At 42.2% G+C, this 18,569-nt stretch overlaps 1 protein-coding gene across 7 annotated transcripts in view; it reads right to left on the bottom strand.

Annotated features, from left to right (window-relative positions):
- Positions 1-5,927, bottom strand: part of ADAMTSL3 (ADAMTS like 3) — a 279,320-nt gene extending 273,393 nt beyond the window's left edge. For 4 of the 7 annotated variants that reach the window (XM_073304070.1, XM_073304074.1, XM_073304076.1 and 1 more), the window contains exons 1-2: positions 5,347-5,477; positions 3,517-3,606 (exon numbers count right to left, since the gene is read on the bottom strand). In XM_073304070.1, the coding sequence (XP_073160171.1) occupies positions 3,517-3,591 (75 nt within the window). In that variant the 5' untranslated portion in view covers positions 3,592-3,606; positions 5,347-5,477. Of the gene's footprint in view, positions 1-3,516; positions 3,610-5,346; positions 5,478-5,847 lie in introns of those variants that run through there. The other 3 variants (XM_073304072.1, XM_073304073.1, XM_073304071.1) reach the window with 3 other exon arrangements.
- Between the last annotated feature and the right edge of the window lie 12,642 nt (positions 5,928-18,569).

Here is an 18,569-nt window from a genome sequence, read left to right as displayed (position 1 = left end):
CTCAGAAACATATACAAGTGAGTGTTTAAAACCAAGTCAAGGGCAAGTGTGAGCTCACAGAAATATTTAGTGAATGGCCACAAATTCAAGTACTGATTCTGTGACAGTGGGAGTACAGAAATCTCTGCAGATACAGAGTCATCATCCTGGATCTTTGAAAATAATTAATGCTTTAATGACACTTCTGCTATCCTTTTCACTTAAAATGGCGAATAAAACTGTACAGACCTATTTCTGCTCTGATTTACACCAGTTTCATACTGGTGTAGTTCCACTAACTTCATTAGAGTCACCCATGATTTAAGAAGTCACACCTATGCATACAAAAAGCCCAAAAATCTAAGGTCTAGCCTATGAATGATCAGTTGATCAATTCTGTGGTCCCAAAGAGTCAAATTTGTGCTGCAACCCTTGATAACAACATGGATTTCTTCAAAAGGAAGCCCACACTTAAGTATTCAGTGGTAAAATATTTACTGGATTATCCTATGTAGGTGGAGAGATTGCCAGTAATATCGTCTGCCATTATAATGATTAATCTGCACATGACAAACTAGTCTTGCCGCAACTTGAGACAGAAACTGAAAACCTATGGAATGTAATTCCAGAGTCAGAATCTATCTAGACATTTATGCAGTGCTCATCATCATGGCATCCAAGAATCAGAATGACCTGCTATAACCCAAGTTCACTATATTTCTTCTCAATAATAGTACCCTCTTTTGACAAGTTATGCTGCAGTTTTCTTTGCATTACATTCATGCTACATTTCCAGCAGATTCTTTTAACCTGGTCATTATTTGATTCAGTACCTCCTTCAAGCAGGATAAAATTAATCAATTTCACATAAGTGGCATGGCACAGACTTCTGACCTTGCCCTGCATCCAATTGTTTGAAATTGATGAGCTCCACACATAAGCATTTTAATAGCCAAAAACAATACAACTGTAAATTATGGTACAATATGTGGGTAGAATGGCTCTGTGTGGCCCACAGAGTATGGCCCTAAGCAGCCAACTGAATAATTAATGGTTACTAGAAACCAGAAATGGTATGTTAAATAATGTAAAATAGCTATAACGTCACTAAAAGTGCGAAAAAACAGCTAAAACTGAGGAGCATAAGGGGCTTCCTGCAAGGTTGGGTTTAGCATCCATGCCTTATACTGCCCAAAATCATGGCAAATAGATTAGAATACTAAAAAGGACGATCAAGACCAAAATTTGACCGGGCTTAAAATGTTCGTGAAGCTACTCACAATGGACTATTGATTACTTCAATGTGTTCTTTAAAAAAAGAAAGAGAAACAGAGACAGAGACAAGTGAAGCAATGCCAAAACCATTTGTGGGGATGAGGGACCTGTGCCAATACTGGCTTCAAATCTACAGTGAAGAAGAAAAAAATGTAAGGTTTAGGTTTTGTCCATGATCACAAGATTAATATACAGAAACGTAGATAACAGATCGCTCTTTACCATGGACATTGATGCAGAAGCTGTCTGCCCTGACGCTTTCGGTGACCAAGACCCAGCCATGGCTGGTGCAGCAACACATATGTCCCTTGAGACTCTCAGTGACCAGGATCTTGAGGTAGATGGGCACTAGCAGAACTCCTCGTCTTGCATTCAGGGGATTTTTCAGCACTTGGGTCAGAAGCCAGACTTAAGGCTTGCTCCATTAAGAATAATAATTTAAACTTGATGTCCCCATTTTTTCAAGATCTACTTTTAAAGGACTTTCAGATTTTACACTTGCTAGGGATATCAGTTCCTCCCAAACAGGCGAGGTACCAAGGATGCCCATCACTGACCAGGATAGCATCCCATCAGGAAAGACACCTCTTAAAGCCCAAGGATCCTACATACCCCAGAACAAACTCCAGAACAACCCCTTTAAGGGGGTAAAAAACAAAAAAGGGGAAACGGTCCCAACTAACACTAACAATACAAAAACTTAGTTGTGAAGACCACAGGCACGCTGTATGCTTCATCTCAGGCAGAAGGCAGTTGATGAGGACCTGAGGGCAGTTTACCCACATAGTCCTATATATCCTTATTACCACAAGGCACAAGGATGTGTAGGGTGCATGTGCAGGTCAACCAGGCACTGCTATCAAAAATTTCTGATCAAAGGCACAGCGGCCCATGTGCCCTGGAAGTGGAAAGTCTGAAGCAGAGCCCCCACAGGGACACTCCTTGAAGAAGAACCTCATTTTATTATCCCATTCGTAAATTTACCAAGCTCTGGGCTTCGCTATGCTACAGGCACGAGAGCAGCCCAGCTAGGTGCTGCAACTGTGCCTCTGTAGCATCATAGTGTAGATATTTGCTTCAGCAACAGCAGGGTTTTTCCATCACTGTAGTTAATCCACCCCCTTGAGAGGTGATAGCTTGGCTGATGGAGGAATTCCTCGATCAACCTAGCGGTGTCTATACTGAGGCTTAGGTTGATTTAACTACGTCTCCCAGGAAGTGACTTTTTCACATCCTGGAGCAACATAGCTAGAGCAAGCATAGCTAAATTCTGTGTGTAGACTAGGCCTTATTAATCTTATAATTAGCTAGGCTGTCTGCCCCACATTCCTATTGAATTAGATTGTAAACTCCTCAGGACCTGTGTTTGTAAACAGCACAATGGGGCTGTGGTCAGTGACTGTGGGACCTCAGTTACTACCACAATACAAATAATAAATAATAATAATATGAATATGAATAGCAACAACATTATCTATGGTTGCTTAATTCAAAACTATTGTTTTATCAGGTATTTATTTTAAAAGTTTCACCACAGTATGATTTTTGGAGACTGGTAAAATATTGTTTCAGCAATGTTGTCAAACTCACTTTGCTTTCTTCTTCTAAAGGGATTTAGACGGGGATTTAAAACTTCAAAGAGCACTTCACATTTACTGCACTATGGGAAATATTAGTGCAGAGAATGACATACTGTGATGACATTATGCTGTATGGAAGCACTCAATTTTTAAAACTACTCATTTCTTGGAACTGATTAGACTTATGTGTCAGGCAATAGATCAGTTGACAGCCAAGGCTTTCCTCCATGGATCCTGAATGCAGGAAGGACCTGATCCAAAGCCCATTCTGAAGTCAGCAGAAAGACTTCCACTGGCTTCAAAGGGTTTTGGCTCTAGCTACCCACACACTTATATAGCCCTCTTCACCATAATAACTGAGCACTCTCTGTTCCTGAGTCTCCTGGGGGCAAGAGGCAGCTGCATCACCTTGAAGCAGCCCAGCCACTTGACACCTAGCAAGAGAGTCCCCAAGTTGTAAAGGCAGGTAGAATGTTACTAGCAAAAAGGAAAATACCGATTTCCTGCCTTGATTCCTTTGACTCTAGCTTCAATGTCAGGAAAGTCTTGTTCATGGCACCACTGGATACTGGGGCACACAGTTGCCTCAACAATTTTCCATTTAAAATCATAAATGGTAGTGTCTAAAATGCTCAGCAGACCAATGTCTGGCTGTTAACACGGCAACATGATCATCACCTACCTGTAGATGGGTACAGATGACAACTGCAAGCCAAGTGATCTCCCAGGAAAGCCCTGTGGTTTTGGGGCTGGCCATCTTCCTTCCCGAGCTCTGCTGAGAGAGGTGGTTTCAGTTATAATTAAACGAAGTCAAGTGCCTCCTGCCAGAGTCTCAGTGACTAAAACAAACTGGGCAAGGACAGGGAACTGGGCTTTGGAAGGAATGCAACCCAAACACCCAAGGTTTGTACTGGCCAGCAAAGCAGACTCGCAGCTTACGCCATAAGCACAGCCTGCAGGGTGAGGCAGTTCCAGTTAGGGACCAGAACGGGAAACAAATATGTTTGGGGACGCTGGCAACACGGGGCGAGTTAGATTCTCTCCTACGTGTGAGTTAATTTATCAAATCAGCAACCCCTCCCATCCCAGACCTCAGAGAAGAGGATTTCTCATGAGCTCTTTCTTCAGCATCCTCACCCACTCAGAGCTGAGGGCCCAGCCCAGGGACTTGGACATTCATTTACACCGCTTCCAAACGTGCTAGCTCCACGCAGCTCATAGGCAAGCATCAAGAAAGGAAAAATAAGCCCATCAATTTAGCAGCGATCACCCTGAATTAGAAGGCTACATCCATCTGTCTGCCGTTTTTACTGCAAACTTCCATTTAAACCCTCCAAAGGAATCATGTAATAAGCCCACTAATTGTAACTGATCTTTAATGTAAATAAATCTTTTCGTCTCGTACTTAAAGCTGGAGTGGGCTATACAGTCATTACCAAAGTAATCACTTTAAAAAGGTGACCGCACGCTTCCCCACCGCCACCCTCCTCCTTCCAGGGACATTGTGCAAAGCCTTAAAGTGGTCTAAATGCAAATCTGATCTTAAAAAAAAAAAAACCCTCCCCCCCTCCGCCCTTCCCCCCCCCCCACCCATAGACCCTTCTCCTTTTTTAAATAGGCCAGATGTCCCGAAGGAAAACTACCTATCCAAACAGCCCAGTTCTTGCACCTGTCAACTAACTCTCATTAAGATTCCTTGCGGAAATCAGGCTGTTTACCTCCTTACAGTTCGGCAGGGCTGCCGTATGCTTTTGTCATTCAAAAGTTGTAATCAACCACAACATTTCAAGAATGAAGATTCCCTCCCCCCACATTATTGCTCCGGTCTGCGATTGACACAACTGAGCCAAGCTGTCTATTTGACAGGCTTTGGTGTATATAGATTCCCAGGAGGTTTTGTTTGTTTGTTTGTTTTTAAGTGATCTGCCGGTGTAGCAAATGAAGCCCTGCGATGCACAACAAGCGAAGGGCAGGGCGCCTCTGTTTACAATGAACATGACCTGCCTATTGTGGTGGATCGCTTTGTCCAATCTGGAGAATGAGTTACCGGGCGGGGGGCGGGAGGGGGGGCTAATGGAATCCGCAAATGTCCGAGCATCGGGCCAGCTGAGGGCTGGGTCAAAGCGCCTTGGGGTGGGGGGCGTCCCTGGACACAGCCCCGTTCTCAGCACCCTCTTGCCCTCCCCTGAAGCGAGCGCTACCCCCGGCGCTGAGCGGGGCTGCCACCCGCGTCCTCCCCTCCTTGCATCGTGCCAGCCACATTGCCTCGCCTCTCGCTGAAGCGCTCTCTCCTGGCCAGGGAGCTCATGCACGGCCCCCGAGTGGGAGCCGCCGGCCCCTTTCCGCGCCCGCCCCCCGATTTCAGTAGCCCCCGGACGGCTGCAGCGGGAGCCCCGCAACAACCAGGGGCGCCTCCCTCCCGGGGCAGGCAACAGCCCTGCGTAACTGGCAGCCGCGGCCGCTCTGGTCCAGGGAGCTTCCTTCGCCCAGCAGTGGCCGCGACCTCACCCACCTTGTGCAGGGCCGAGCGCCCCGGCTCCTCGGGCAGCGTGTGCAGGGCTCGGCGGGACGCTGCTCCCCACCGCCCGGGCCGGGGGACGCCTCTCCTGTCAGTGCCCGCGGGCTACAGCATCCCGAATTAAAAGCGCCTGCCCCTCCCTCGCGCCAAGCCCCAGCCCACCGCCGGCTGCTGGAAACGGGCCGCCCCCGTCCTGTCACAGCGAGCCGCCCCTCCCTGCACCCCGCCGGCGCGAGCCGGGAGAGCGCGCGCGCCTCCACCTGCAGCGCTAGGGCCAGTGCGCTGGGGCTCCCCGCCCCTGCCCTGGGAGCGCGGCTGCCAGCACCCCCTCCTCGGTGCCACCGGCCTACAAGCCGCGCTTCCAACTGCCCTGCAGCGGGAGTCCGGCTTCTAGCTCCCCGGCCCCAGCACCCCTATGTCGGGAACCCGGTACCCAGCGCCCCAAGCCACTACCCTGGGGGAGAGCCACCGCATCCGTGCATCAGGTACCCTCACCTTCCAGCTCCTCCGCCCCAACTCACGGGGCTGCCGCCGTACAGCTTCCTGCAGCAACGCACAAGATCCCGCCTCAGCAGCCCCCGGCCAATGCAGACCGATCCCTGAGCTACAGGAGTCCCAGCTTGTGCAGGTAGTTAGACGCTCAGCCGGTCCTGGAAACCTCTCAGCCAGTTAGCAAAAGCCGACTCTCACTCACTGCCTAGCCCATGTGCCCTGCCGGGACAAAGGAACCTGCACTAGCAGACAGTTCTTCTTCCCCAATGTAACTTAGCCAGCAAATTGAGGCTAATCAATTCCCAGACCTCAACAATCCTGATAACTCTCAATACAGCTGCAAATCTCTTTAGACACCAAAGACGGCTTTAATCACTCTGTCTTTTAAGATATTTTAGGTCTCCGACTGTGTATGCCCCAAACAGCACTTGGTAACATTTTATCCCCTTACTTGAGACGGATGAACTATATATAACATTGTAAAAAGCTTTTGCCCTTGCACTGTTGCTTCCCACTCATGGGCCAAAGGACATTTTCAGTTATACAGCATCAATACTCAACAGACAGTAAAAAGGTCTATTATTTTATCTGTGCCACTGAAGTTTAAAATATACACCAGTGAACTAAACAACCGATGAAGGGTTTGTTCAAATACGTTGCAAGGGAAACTTTTCCAATTTGTTCAGACTTCTCGAAAGCAAGCTAAAAAAAGTCTCTTCCATAGTTAGGACCCGAGCGCCCTCCAGTGAAATAACTAGTTTGTGAAGAGAACCAAAGAGAAGAAGATGGACGTTAGGAAGGTGAGTTGAAGGGTCATGTTGAGGGAGGTCCTCAAACCCAACTGTAACATCTTTCACAGTGAAGGTTCTAATGAACTTTACTGACTTTGTAAAATAGCTTTATGGGGTCCAGCTTATTTGTGTCTCTATCAAACGTGCTCAGTTTTCAAGTAAAGATGTCTATCTAAATATCAGCCGCGGAAACTCATCGGGAAAACTGAGAAATGCTGTCTCCTTTCCTGTTCACGCATTACCATGAATAATAGGCTTGTGCTATAACAGGAATTATAACTAAAACTAAGAGATTGGCCTGTCCTAGTCACCTGACACAGGACTAGAAGGTTAGTACATCTGCTTCATGACAGAGTTCAGTATCCAGCTGAAGTGAGCTGTAGCTCAGGAAAGCTCATGCTCAAATAAATTTGTTAGTCTCTAAGGCGCCACAAGTACTCCTTTTCTTTTTGCGGATACAGACTAACGCGGCTGCTACTCTGAAACTTGTACAACACTATTACCATTTGTGAGGTTGCACAGATTTAACTAGGCTATGCATTGATGCCAATCAGGTTACACAGGTGGCCCAAAATTGGAAAACAGTTAGCAGTTCTGTTGAGTCAGGAGCCACAAAAAGATATAGTTCACTGTCCCAGAGCTGTGTTGGTTCTAAAGGGCTAACAACAATAAAAAGTGTTTTCACTAAAGTAAGCAAATCTGACTCTGAATGCAGACAGCTCAGCATCTGCTGTATAAGGAGGTGCCCTAGTTACATAATCACTTTTTAGAGCAAAACTACATGGTGAAAATGTGTAGCACTCTTGAGATCCTAAAATCTCTCTGTTCCCAGAATAAAGGCTGCAGAGTAGGGAAAAAACACTTTGCTGTGCTATCCTACAGTAAATAACTGACAGAATACACAGTTTGTTTTCCAAAATGGGCATATTTAGAGAGTATAGCAACATGAACTGCATGAAGATATAGTAGTGCCTATTTGCTCTCAGTTTCCAGAAGTACTGAAATTAGTGAAATTGACAAGGTTTGGAGATGTGGTTCTAATAAATATTTTCCATTTGAGTGCTTGTCCAAGTGTTTTTTTAATTGTTTCTTTTCCCTCTTCAACTCTATGCTTTTCAATTTTCTTCTTCTGTCCTCCCAACCCAACCAAATTCTTTCTCTAAGGATATCAATTGCTTCTGACACCCATTTCCAGACTGGTAGGCACAATCAGCTATTGCACATTATACCCATTTTCTACAAAATACAGTGGCACCATGTGCCTGCATATCAGAGGAAACTATCAACCCGAAATACGACTCTTGGAAATTTTGATTCATCTTCAACACAGTTGTGAAATGGGAGAAAAGTATTGTTATGGCCAGTAAAATAAATTATAGACTCAACCACCAGCAGAGTGTTTAATACAGAAAAATAAATATGGATTCTAAGACCCAAATCCTAGCTTTATGCATGTGACTAGATCCACTGGCTTCAGCTAAGCTACTCATGTGCATAAAGTTACACAGATGCTTAAATCTTTGCAGGGCCTTCAACTGTAAATTATTTGGGAAAGAGACCGTGTCTACCTTAGTGTTTTTATAGGACCTAGCACAATTGAAGCATGATCTTGATTGCGAGCTCTGAGCACTACACATTGTATACATAATAAACACTGGTTTCAGAGTAAGAGTGAGTTTGTGGGGGGGGGGGGTTGAGAAAACCTGGATTTGTGTTGGAAATGGCCCACCTTGATTATCATACACATTGTAAGGAGAGTGGTCACTTTAGATATGCTATTACCAGCAGGAGAGTGGGTTTGGGGGGGGGGGTGAGAAAACCTGGATTTGTGCTGGAAATGGCCCAACTTGATTATCATACACATTGTAAGGAGAGTGATCACTTTAGATAAGCTATTACCAGCAGGAGAGTGGGGTGGGAGGAGGTATTTTTTCATGCTTTGTGTGTATAAAAAGATCTTCTACACTTTCCACAGTATGCATCCGATGAAGTGAGCTGTAGCTCACGAAAGCTTATGCTCAAATAAATTGGTTAGTCTCTAAGGTGCCACAAGTCCTCCTTTTCTTTTTATAATAAACACTACTAGTGCTTGATGGATTGATGCAGTCTCCTACAGGTATTCTGTAAACAATACATCTATTATAGTTAATATTTGGTAGGAAGTGCTCCTGACTTAAACCATCCAGGTGTCATGATTTTTTTTGTTTTGTTTCTTCCATTCCACGCCACCCTCTGTCTGTTTTTGACTCTCTTGGATTAGACTGTTGCTTCTTGTAAAGTGTCATAAAAACTCATGAAACAATAATGTAGTTGGAACATATATTGCACAGATAATTATCTTGTATACCCCAAATCTTAATTCAGAGTTATCCCACACTGGATATGTGGGACTTAGATGTACTCTTTTTAGTGGGAAACAATTCTGATATGCTTGTAGACTCCAAAATTCACATGCATAATTTCTTTATTAATCTGTTGTCAGTAGTTATGTTTTTCATAATACATATTCTTTCTTTTTGCTGGACTGTAAAATATGTATAATTTAGATTAATATTAAACATGGCAATTGTGAGGCCCCCGCTGTTCATAAAACTGTGAAATATGAAGATTTATGCTTATTTCATTGAACTATTGCAACTATGATCCTGTCCATCTGTGCAGCTGGCATGTTCCCACAAGGAAGCTGGTTGGAACTATGATAGCATTATCCTTTATTTATTTTGGGTTAGTTTAAAACCATGGGCCTTTGCAACTGATCCCAACATTGAAACACTTTCTCACACCCACACTTAGGCTTGATTTTAACTACTGAAATTTCCAAATGAGACTGAGCAGTGCAAACAGGAAAGACATGAGAAAAGAGGTTTTTTTGTGGGGCATAATCAAAGGCAAAATCAAAGAGGAAAAAAAAATCTGATTTTAGCCAGTCTACTGTTATTTACAATAGCTCAGTTTAAGTGAATTGTGACCATCAAAATTCAGCCCCTAGGTGTATGCCAGCAGAGGATGTGCAAGCCTAAAAAGGAAAATTGCACATTTTTTTAATATGTCATCATCATATTCAAGAGCAGGAGCGGACTATCGCTCTCTTTGAGATACTTCAACCCATTTATGACACAGTTCTCTGAAAGCATGCTCAGCTGAATCAATCGGATGTTCATGAGGGCCAATTTCACTACATAGGGAAATTCTACGATAGTCAGGGAGTGTTTGGCAAAGCTGGAGTCTAAGCTCCATTTAAACAATGCAGAACAGCTTTTGTCTCCTAAATCAGGATTCAATTTAATGAGTACCAAGCTGCAAGTGACCTGCAGAGGCCTCGTGGCTGCAACTGCAGAAACTAATTTTGGCTTCAGATCCCTAAATAATCAATAACAGCAACAGCTGATAGACTAGTAAAAATAAAATATTTAGTTTCATGTAACCAATATCACGTGCACCCCTATATTGTATAACTTGTTTTGTGGTTTTGTATTGTACTGGTGTTTGCTTTTAAATGACAAGCTCTTTGAGGCAGGGATCATACACTGACAGACCTCACAAGTGTACAATGCTATATAAGGACCAAATTCTTTGCAGGTGTAAGTTGGTGCAGCTCAAGTATGGTTGTGTAGCCTTGATCCCCAGGATCTGTGGAAGGCATTGTGCTCCACATCACCCTTTATCCAGCGATATTAGTATATGGCCAGAATAGCAGGTAGGAAACAGTGCCTTTAGTTTGAATGTTTTAGTTTATGGTTAAATTAGTATAATATTAACTCCCGCAATGAATGCAAATGGTCATTGTTTCAAGTATTTTAATAAAAATTGTCCATCTTTTCTGATCAAATTCCTTTTCAGCCTCAACTGAAACAACTTGTGACGCATTTGCATATTTATGATCCTGTACAGTAGTAGATGTCTTAAATGTCACCACTTTCCTCTCCAAAATAAGCACGACTTGATTCAGATGGGATACATTTTCATTTTTATTGTACTTTAATGGTCAAAGCCCTCAATAAAATGTTAGTACTGACATTTGGAGTTCAATTTTTAACATATTTACATGATTGTTATGTGGTTTTGTGGCACATCTTTTTACAGAGGGATTGAGGTGATTATTGTGTGCATAATTTGAAAATGTGTAAACATGCACAGATGAAGATCTGTATGCAGAGAAGTCAAAGGGAAAGTATACTGCAGAGGCAAAGTATGTTATGTTTACTTATTCATAATGTCTGTATTCCTTACCAATTTTTTTCAAACTTTGCAAAAAATGCATCCCTACTGAGGACTATGAACATGCCAAATTTGAATTCCTGAGCCTGTGTTTTCTGTCCTCCTGCAAATGTGTCACTGATCTACTTCCCCAAAGTCTCTGATTGCGGTGACTTCTGCAGTTGTCAGGAGTAAAGTGTTCTGGGGTACATCAATGCCACATCAGGTCATGGTAAATAAATCGGCCCAGGAGCTCTGGGGAGATCAGTGTTGTTGCAAGCCATGGACAACAGCAAATAAACAAAACTCAACAGTAGGTAAAGAGTATTACTTACTTTTGCTCACTGAAACTCTGCAGTGATGGTGATGGGAAGGGCATGAGGGCAGCAGGTACCCCAAGTATGAGGTAGTTTTACTTGTCCTGTCACCATGCAAATTACTGAAATGCAGATGAAATGGGGAGAAGGAAATGAAGAGTGAACCAGAGGGGAGGGTACCAGAAGCATGGAGTGGCTGAGGGAGGGAAAGAGGGATAAATAATGAAGGAGAGGGAAGGAATAATTGAGGGACCATTGGGACCTGTGAGGAAAGAAATGCAGTGTGAGTAGAGGAGGTTTAGCAAGGTTAAAAAATTAAAAGCAGACTACTTGGAAATTCTGGAGATTCAGACTTTGAGGATATCAAATACAGCTGGTAGGAAAAGAAGTGTGAATGTTTCTGTTTTCCAATATTTTTGTCAAAATTTTTATTTGATAGCAATTTTTCTACCAGCACTGGGACTTCCTCTGCCTTATAACCTGGGCCATTTTTCCTCAAAGTGAAAACACAGATTCAAATATGACCTAATATTGAAGCCTGCTGTCATCCTGGAATGAATCCACAGTATCTCTGTTTAAGTCAGTACCGTTATAAATCTGGAGTAACTGAGAGCAAAATTTCGGCCCACTTTCTTATTCCACACAGGGATCTTGTATGGATATCGATGTGTGTTCTTGGCAACTGTCAAGGGATGAGAGCATGAGGAGGTAGATATCCTTACAGACTGTGGTCATGTGGATAGAGTTATTCTGTATTTGTAACTGAGAGCAAAATAGTTTAATACACTGATAAGTAAAGAAAGAATATGACACTATATCAGACAAAAAAAGACACCAATGACCAAACACTGCTATCAGGTACACACATCTTACTTCAGATTTTGTCAGGAAAAAAATCAATTGTTTTATTTTTACACTTGGCTCATAAATTGATAAAATCAGTGCTAAAAGTTCTATAATTAAAAAAACTAAAAGAATCTTCAAAATATAAAACATATATAGGGATGGGGAAAATGTACACAAGAATACTTGTGTGTATAAAGAAGTATAAAGTGCCACGACTCTGGGTCCAAAAGTAACTTTTGAAAGTCATTTTATTTTAAAATAACCACTCTTAAATGTCTGTCATTTTTCAGTTCCAAAACCTCATTTTTTCTGACTGCTTAACATCTATTAGTAAAAATATATGAAAAGAAAAGGAGTACTTGTGACACCTTAGAGACTAACCAATTTATTTGAGCATAAGCTTATGCTCAAATAAATTGGTTAGTCTCTAAGGTGCCACAAGTACTCCTTTTCTTTTTGCGAATACAGACTAACACGGCTGTTACTCTGAAACCTAAAAATATGTGATGTCTAGCTGACGCTGAGCCATCAATTCTGCAGTATAATGGAAGAGAACGGATCATGAGGCAAATAAAGATTTTATAAATAGCTCAGGTGCTATTGCTGTTTCTTTGTTTAGTGCTGACCATTGTGAAATAAGGCAATCTTTAAAAAGAAGCCTGTAGTGCTGACAGAAGACAAAAAACACAAGCACTATGAAACTCGCCCTGATTTATTTAGACAGATAAGTCAAGTATTATGTGTACGATACCACATAGAAATTTCATGTGTGGATATTTTGTATGATTCAAAGGCCAAGAAGGGAGTTAAATCCCTATTTGTGTATATTACAATCAGTGACATGAAGACAGTACTTGCCTTTTCACCCCTTGAAGTGAGGTGTGTTCCAATCCATTTTATAAGCCACACAACTCTAGTCTAGTATTTAACTGTGGTATATACTACTTTTCTAACTTCTATTGCTCTAATTTCCTGGTGGGAGACTCTTGACTTTCTCAAGGAGTTTCCATCTCCCATCCAGTTATTATTAGTAATACATTAGCACAACCATTATCAAGCTGTCAGGTCTCACAATCCCATTTCAGTGAGGCTCGGTACAGAGACAGAAGCACTGAGGACTAATGCATGAGCCAGAAGCATTAGAATGTTTACAGGCTGATTTGCGAGTGTCCTGTCCATAAACTGATCATTATGAGAAATGTTTATTCATACATTCAAATGCATCCAGTTTAATCCTCTTCACTTAAAACATCCGATGAAGTGAGCTGTAGCTCACGAAAGCTCATGCTCAAATAAATTGGTTAGTCTCTAAGGTGCCACAAGTACTCCTTTTCTTTTTGCGAATACAGACTAACACGGCTGTTACTCTGAAACCAGGAAAATAGTAGTGGTATGTAAACTGGGTTTTTTTGTTTTGTTTTATTGTTACAATACAATTCTGGAGGCTGTCCACTGTTCTGTTTTGTCTCCAAAAGCTGGTTGAGGAAAGGGTCCTCTTGAATGAAAAAGGAGAGAGGATGTAAGAGAAGGGAAACTGCTGATAGGTTGTGAAAACCTCTGCTAACTATGTAAACTCTGCATTCACTCCTAGAATTTGCCAGTGCAGATCTCATTATTTTTATATTAATGAATCCAGCCTGCCTACTGTCTTTAGCCTCAAACATTTTTGTTTAAACAATATTTGTAAACTATATCAGTCTGAAAACCTGTTCAGATCAGTCATATATCAGGTGGATATGTCCGTCTAGAGAGCAGGGACTTCTAGAACCTTGTCAGTTCATGATTATTATTGATAGAGTTAGTCAGAAAATGGGGGGGGAACCTGCAAATAATTTTGTTGGATTTTTTCCCCCTGATTTTCATTCTCATTTTTCATTTTCTTTCACCAGTTCTAGATCTGGTAAAAGAAATAGGGGAAAAAAACCCACAAACATTTCAGAGGGTTTTTGATTTTGCTGTATTTCATTGTGATTGTGAACTTTTCTGTGCAGCTCTAATTATTTATTATGGGTCAAATTCATTCACTCATGTTGAATACTACCTTACTCCATGAGTAGCCCCGCTGCAGCCAATGATATCACACATGGAGGAAAGTCCTACTCCACCCCAATAAAAGTGTCAGAATCTGGCCACATTTTTGTAGCACTGCAAGTTAACCAGCTCTGTACAACAGATGAACTGTGCCAACATATAACCAATCCCTGTCCCAGAGAGCTGACAGTGCAAATGCACAAGTGGAAGTGGGATGATGCAATGCAATATACAACCCTTAAAAAAAAACACTGGGGTTCAATGGCTGAGAGAACATGAATCCAGAAAACAACCATGGGCCAGAATCTGTATTGTTGCCCAAGAGGGAAAAGAGCAAAGGGGGTTTTATGCCATCTTTGCACCTTCTGAATTCTGGCCTGATCCTGTGGAGCCCAGGGCATAACTTTGAGTAGTTCCAAGGTCTGCTCTAAATTATGGATGTCTGCCTACATGGGTATTAAACAGATTGGCATGGCTGCCTGTGGAACACACAGGAGCCCAGAATAGCCATAGTCTAGTGTACTCTGGTGGCATCTTTTCCTGCTCCTGAGACATTCCTGACATACCTCTATGCCTGGAGCTATTTGGAAATGTGGTATAGAGTTAATCTAGCCTAATTTGTGGGGATTCCCCAATGAGGAGCTCCATCTGGATTCCAGCCCCTTTCCTCCACCCAAGTGGTGTAAAGAGCCCAGACTGCAATCCTGAATAAGTGAGGTTAGGGCAGAAAATCAGAATCAGCTCTTGATTTCCATTGTCCACTCATAATGTACCTTCCGCTGTCTTCTCCTATTCTTGCATGGGGGGGTTAGATGAAGAATACAACAGATAAAACTGATTGTGTCTATTTTTGAACACTCTCCTATAGCACTTTTTGTTTGATCTATTACATAAGTTTTGGGAAGCAAAGTGAAGATTCTTAGAATAGCAGATTACTTGCTTTCTTCTACATTTGTTCCAAATGCATCAGAACAGCTGGATAGTACACGACACCCTCACACATGATCATGACATAGGATCATACTGAGCCTTTGTAGGACACTGAGGATTCAGAGCCAATGTCTGCCCTTACATGTCATGTAGCTCCTGAAGTCACATGTTCAGATTTAAGTCATCCTCAATAGTTTTCTTGAATCAATCTTTATATTGGCAAATAACAATATTAAAGTAAGAAATGAAGCTGATTTGCAGAAAAGAAGAGGAAGAAGTTCCTGTTACTTTTACAGGGATAAGAACTAGATGATCATATGTCACTGTCATGTTGCATATGGTTGCATGAACTGTGTGCCACTTCAAATACAATCTTATGCTTTTGGTCTTTTACAGCTGTTATTTGACCAAATTAAGAAGAGTAGAATAAACCCTGAGTCACCCATTCTTCAATTACCCCATCTATTGTATGGTTTCAGAGTAACAGCCGTGTTAGTCTGTATTCGCAAAAAGAAAAGGAGTACTTGTGGCACGTTAGAGACTAACCAATTTATTTGAGCATAAGCTTTCGTGAGCTACAGCTCACTTCATCGGATGCATACTGTGGAAAGTGTAAAAGTGTAAAAGATCCAGGGTTTAACAAGAACGTCTGGGGGGGGGGTAGGAAAAAACAAGGGGAAATAGGTTACCTTGCATAATGACTTAGCCACTCCCAGTCTCTATTCAAGCCTAAGTTAATTGTATCCAATTTGCAAATGAATTCCAATTCAACAGTTTCTCGCTGGAGTCTGGATTTGAAGTTTTTTTGTTGTAATATCGCAACTTTCATGTCTGTAATCACGTGACCAGAGAGATTGAAGTGTTCTCCGACTGGTTTATGAATGTTATAATTCTTGACATCTGATTTGTGTCCATTTATTCTTTTACATAGAGACTGTCCAGTTTGACCAATGTACATGGCAGAGGGGCATTGCTGGCACATGATGGCACCCCCTCCTCAGACGTTCTTGTTAAACCCTGGATTTGTGCTGGAAATGGCCCACCTTGATTATCATACACATTGTAAGGAGAGTGGTCACTTTAGATAAGCTATTACCAGCAGGAGAGTGGGTTTGTGTGCGGGGGGGTGGGTTTAGAAAACCTGGATTTGTGCTGGAAATGGCCCAGCTTGATTATCATACACATTGTAAGGAGAGTGATCACTTTAGATAAGCGATTACCAGCAGGAGAGTGGGGTGGGGAGAGGTATTTTTTCATGCTTTGTGTGTATAAAAAGATCTTCTACACTTTCCACAGTATGCATCCGATGAAGTGAGCTGTAGCTCACGAAAGCTTATGCTCAAATAAATTGGTTAGTCTCTAAGGTGCCACAAGTACTCCTTTTCTTTTTGCATCTATTGTATGTAACTCTTAGTAGTTTTCTCGTGTATAGTAGATATGATTAGATAGCTGGCTCGTCACTCCAGGGATTGGGTCTTCTGGTATGTTTTGTTAAGTGCCTAGCAGCCTGTGAAGTGGCTGCCATGAATAAATAATAACAATGAAGAATGCAAGTTATAAAGTGCTTCCATAAATTTACTAAAGCCCTGATTATTCCTTTAAGACATTTTAAGACTTTGGGGCCCCACTCCTGCAATTTACAATGCATGCAGACCACTCATACATTGTAAACTGTAGGGTAGGGCTTAATTCATTTGTACATAAAGGGCCAGAATGTCCTGGGCATGTAGCAGTAGGGTATATAAAATGGGGAGGGTGCAAGATGCACTCCACAATGGCCACCTACAACACTACTGAGAGTGCAATCTCTGCTCCTTCCTACCAACTCTGTGAAAGCTAAGGCCCAAATCCACAAAAGCATTTAAGCTCCTAAAATAAAAGTTAAGACCATAAATACCTTTGTAGATCTGAGCCTCGGAGTAAAATCCTTGCCTTACTGAAGTCCATCAAAGTTTTGCCAAAGACTTCAGGTGAGTCAGTATTTCAGCCTCGCTGCCTAAAAGGAGGCAGCGTGAGAGCACAGTTGTGACTGCTTCTCCCCAGCATAGTACCTGGCCGGCAGAGCTGGTTAGGGGCAGAATAGGCAGCTTGCTATACCCCATTCAAAGTAGTGTAGCTTCTTCATGGGCCTACACAGCTGAAAGTACCACAGTCACAAACTACACCTAAACCATCTCCGAATCACCTATGTCGTATTATTAGTAAAGAAAACAGATGTTGGAATAATTTTCTTCAGAGACTATGATGCAGTCTGAGTGATGGAACCACATTAAAATGGATAGATGGCACTTATTTGTCTTAAAATATTACCTGTTTTTTATGCACCTGGGGCCCAATCTAGTGGGAAGCACCATGGTATACATAGGGCACTGGACTAGGAGGCCTGGGTTCTATTCTCAGCTTTGCTATTAACCTGCTCTGTGAATTTTGGACAAGCCACTTCACCTTTCTATACTTCGGTTTCCACTCCCACCCTTTGTCTGTCTTGCATATTTGGACTGCAAGCTCTTTGAGTGCAAGGAACTCTCTCTTACTTTGTGTAGAGACAGTAGTTAACACCTGGGGTCCCTGATCTTGATTGAGGCATCTTGGAACTACTGCAATACAAATGATAAATAATGTTAATAACAACATTCTGAAATCCTCCCTGCAATTTTACTCAGGCAAACTCCCAATAAAATTTGTGGGAGTTTGCCTAAGGTTTGAGTATGCAAAGAACACAGGCTCTGCCCTCCAAACAGTAGGAGTCATCAATGGAAATTACAATCTCAAATAAGAATAAAGGAAATTGACAACCGCCAGTGAATTTCCTTATGAAAGGGACATTACAAAAATAAAGTGTTGTTAAAAAAATCAATTTTATCAAACCTTAAAATTAACAGAATTGTTTTCAGGTTGGCTTCAAATTTAAATGACAACATTTTTGTTTGGATGTAAAAATCCCCCAAGCAATTTGCATCCAAAACATTGCACATTGTGGTACATGGATGAGAACCAGAACCAGAACCTGACCTTAAAGCTAAAAATGGCTAGAAACAAACAATGAAAAAAGACTAATTTATTTTTCACTGACCAGTCTGACTAAAATGTTAAAATAAAATAAAGGTAAACAAAGAGCAAAGGACCAACCGGACAAGGTAAGTGAGATATGAAAGATTATTTAGTGTGTAATAATCTGAACACATCAGTGCTTAATTTGAAATTTGAATTAAAAGATGTGCACGGGGTCCAGGGGCTCAAGCAATTAGGTGCCGGGGATATAAACTGCCAAACCTAGAGGGGGAAGGGGGATAGACCTGGCACAAATTAAGCCCTGGAACGGGGCTGTGGGTAGCACAAGGAAGGACGCTTTTCTAAATATGAAATTTTCAATCTGTCCCTTTATGGTGCTGAATATAAACTCAGAGCTAGCAACTGTATTAATGGGCTCTCCCCACTCCCATGAGTGGCATGTCTTAGCTCACACCTCTTGACCAGGACTATATCCAACTCAACTATATCCAATTGCCTCTGCTTCCTGGGCTGGTGCAGCCCCCTTGTGCTGGAAATGGCCCACTTTGATTATCATACACATTGTAAGGAGAGTGATCACTTTAGATAAGCTATTACCAGC

The sequence above is a fragment of the Lepidochelys kempii genome, chromosome 10 (genome assembly GCF_965140265.1).
Source record: "Lepidochelys kempii isolate rLepKem1 chromosome 10, rLepKem1.hap2, whole genome shotgun sequence".
In the NCBI taxonomy this organism is placed as follows: Eukaryota; Metazoa; Chordata; order Testudines; family Cheloniidae; genus Lepidochelys; species Lepidochelys kempii.
The sequence above is the reverse complement of the archived record's forward strand: the minus strand, read 5'-3'. Positions and strand labels throughout refer to the sequence as shown.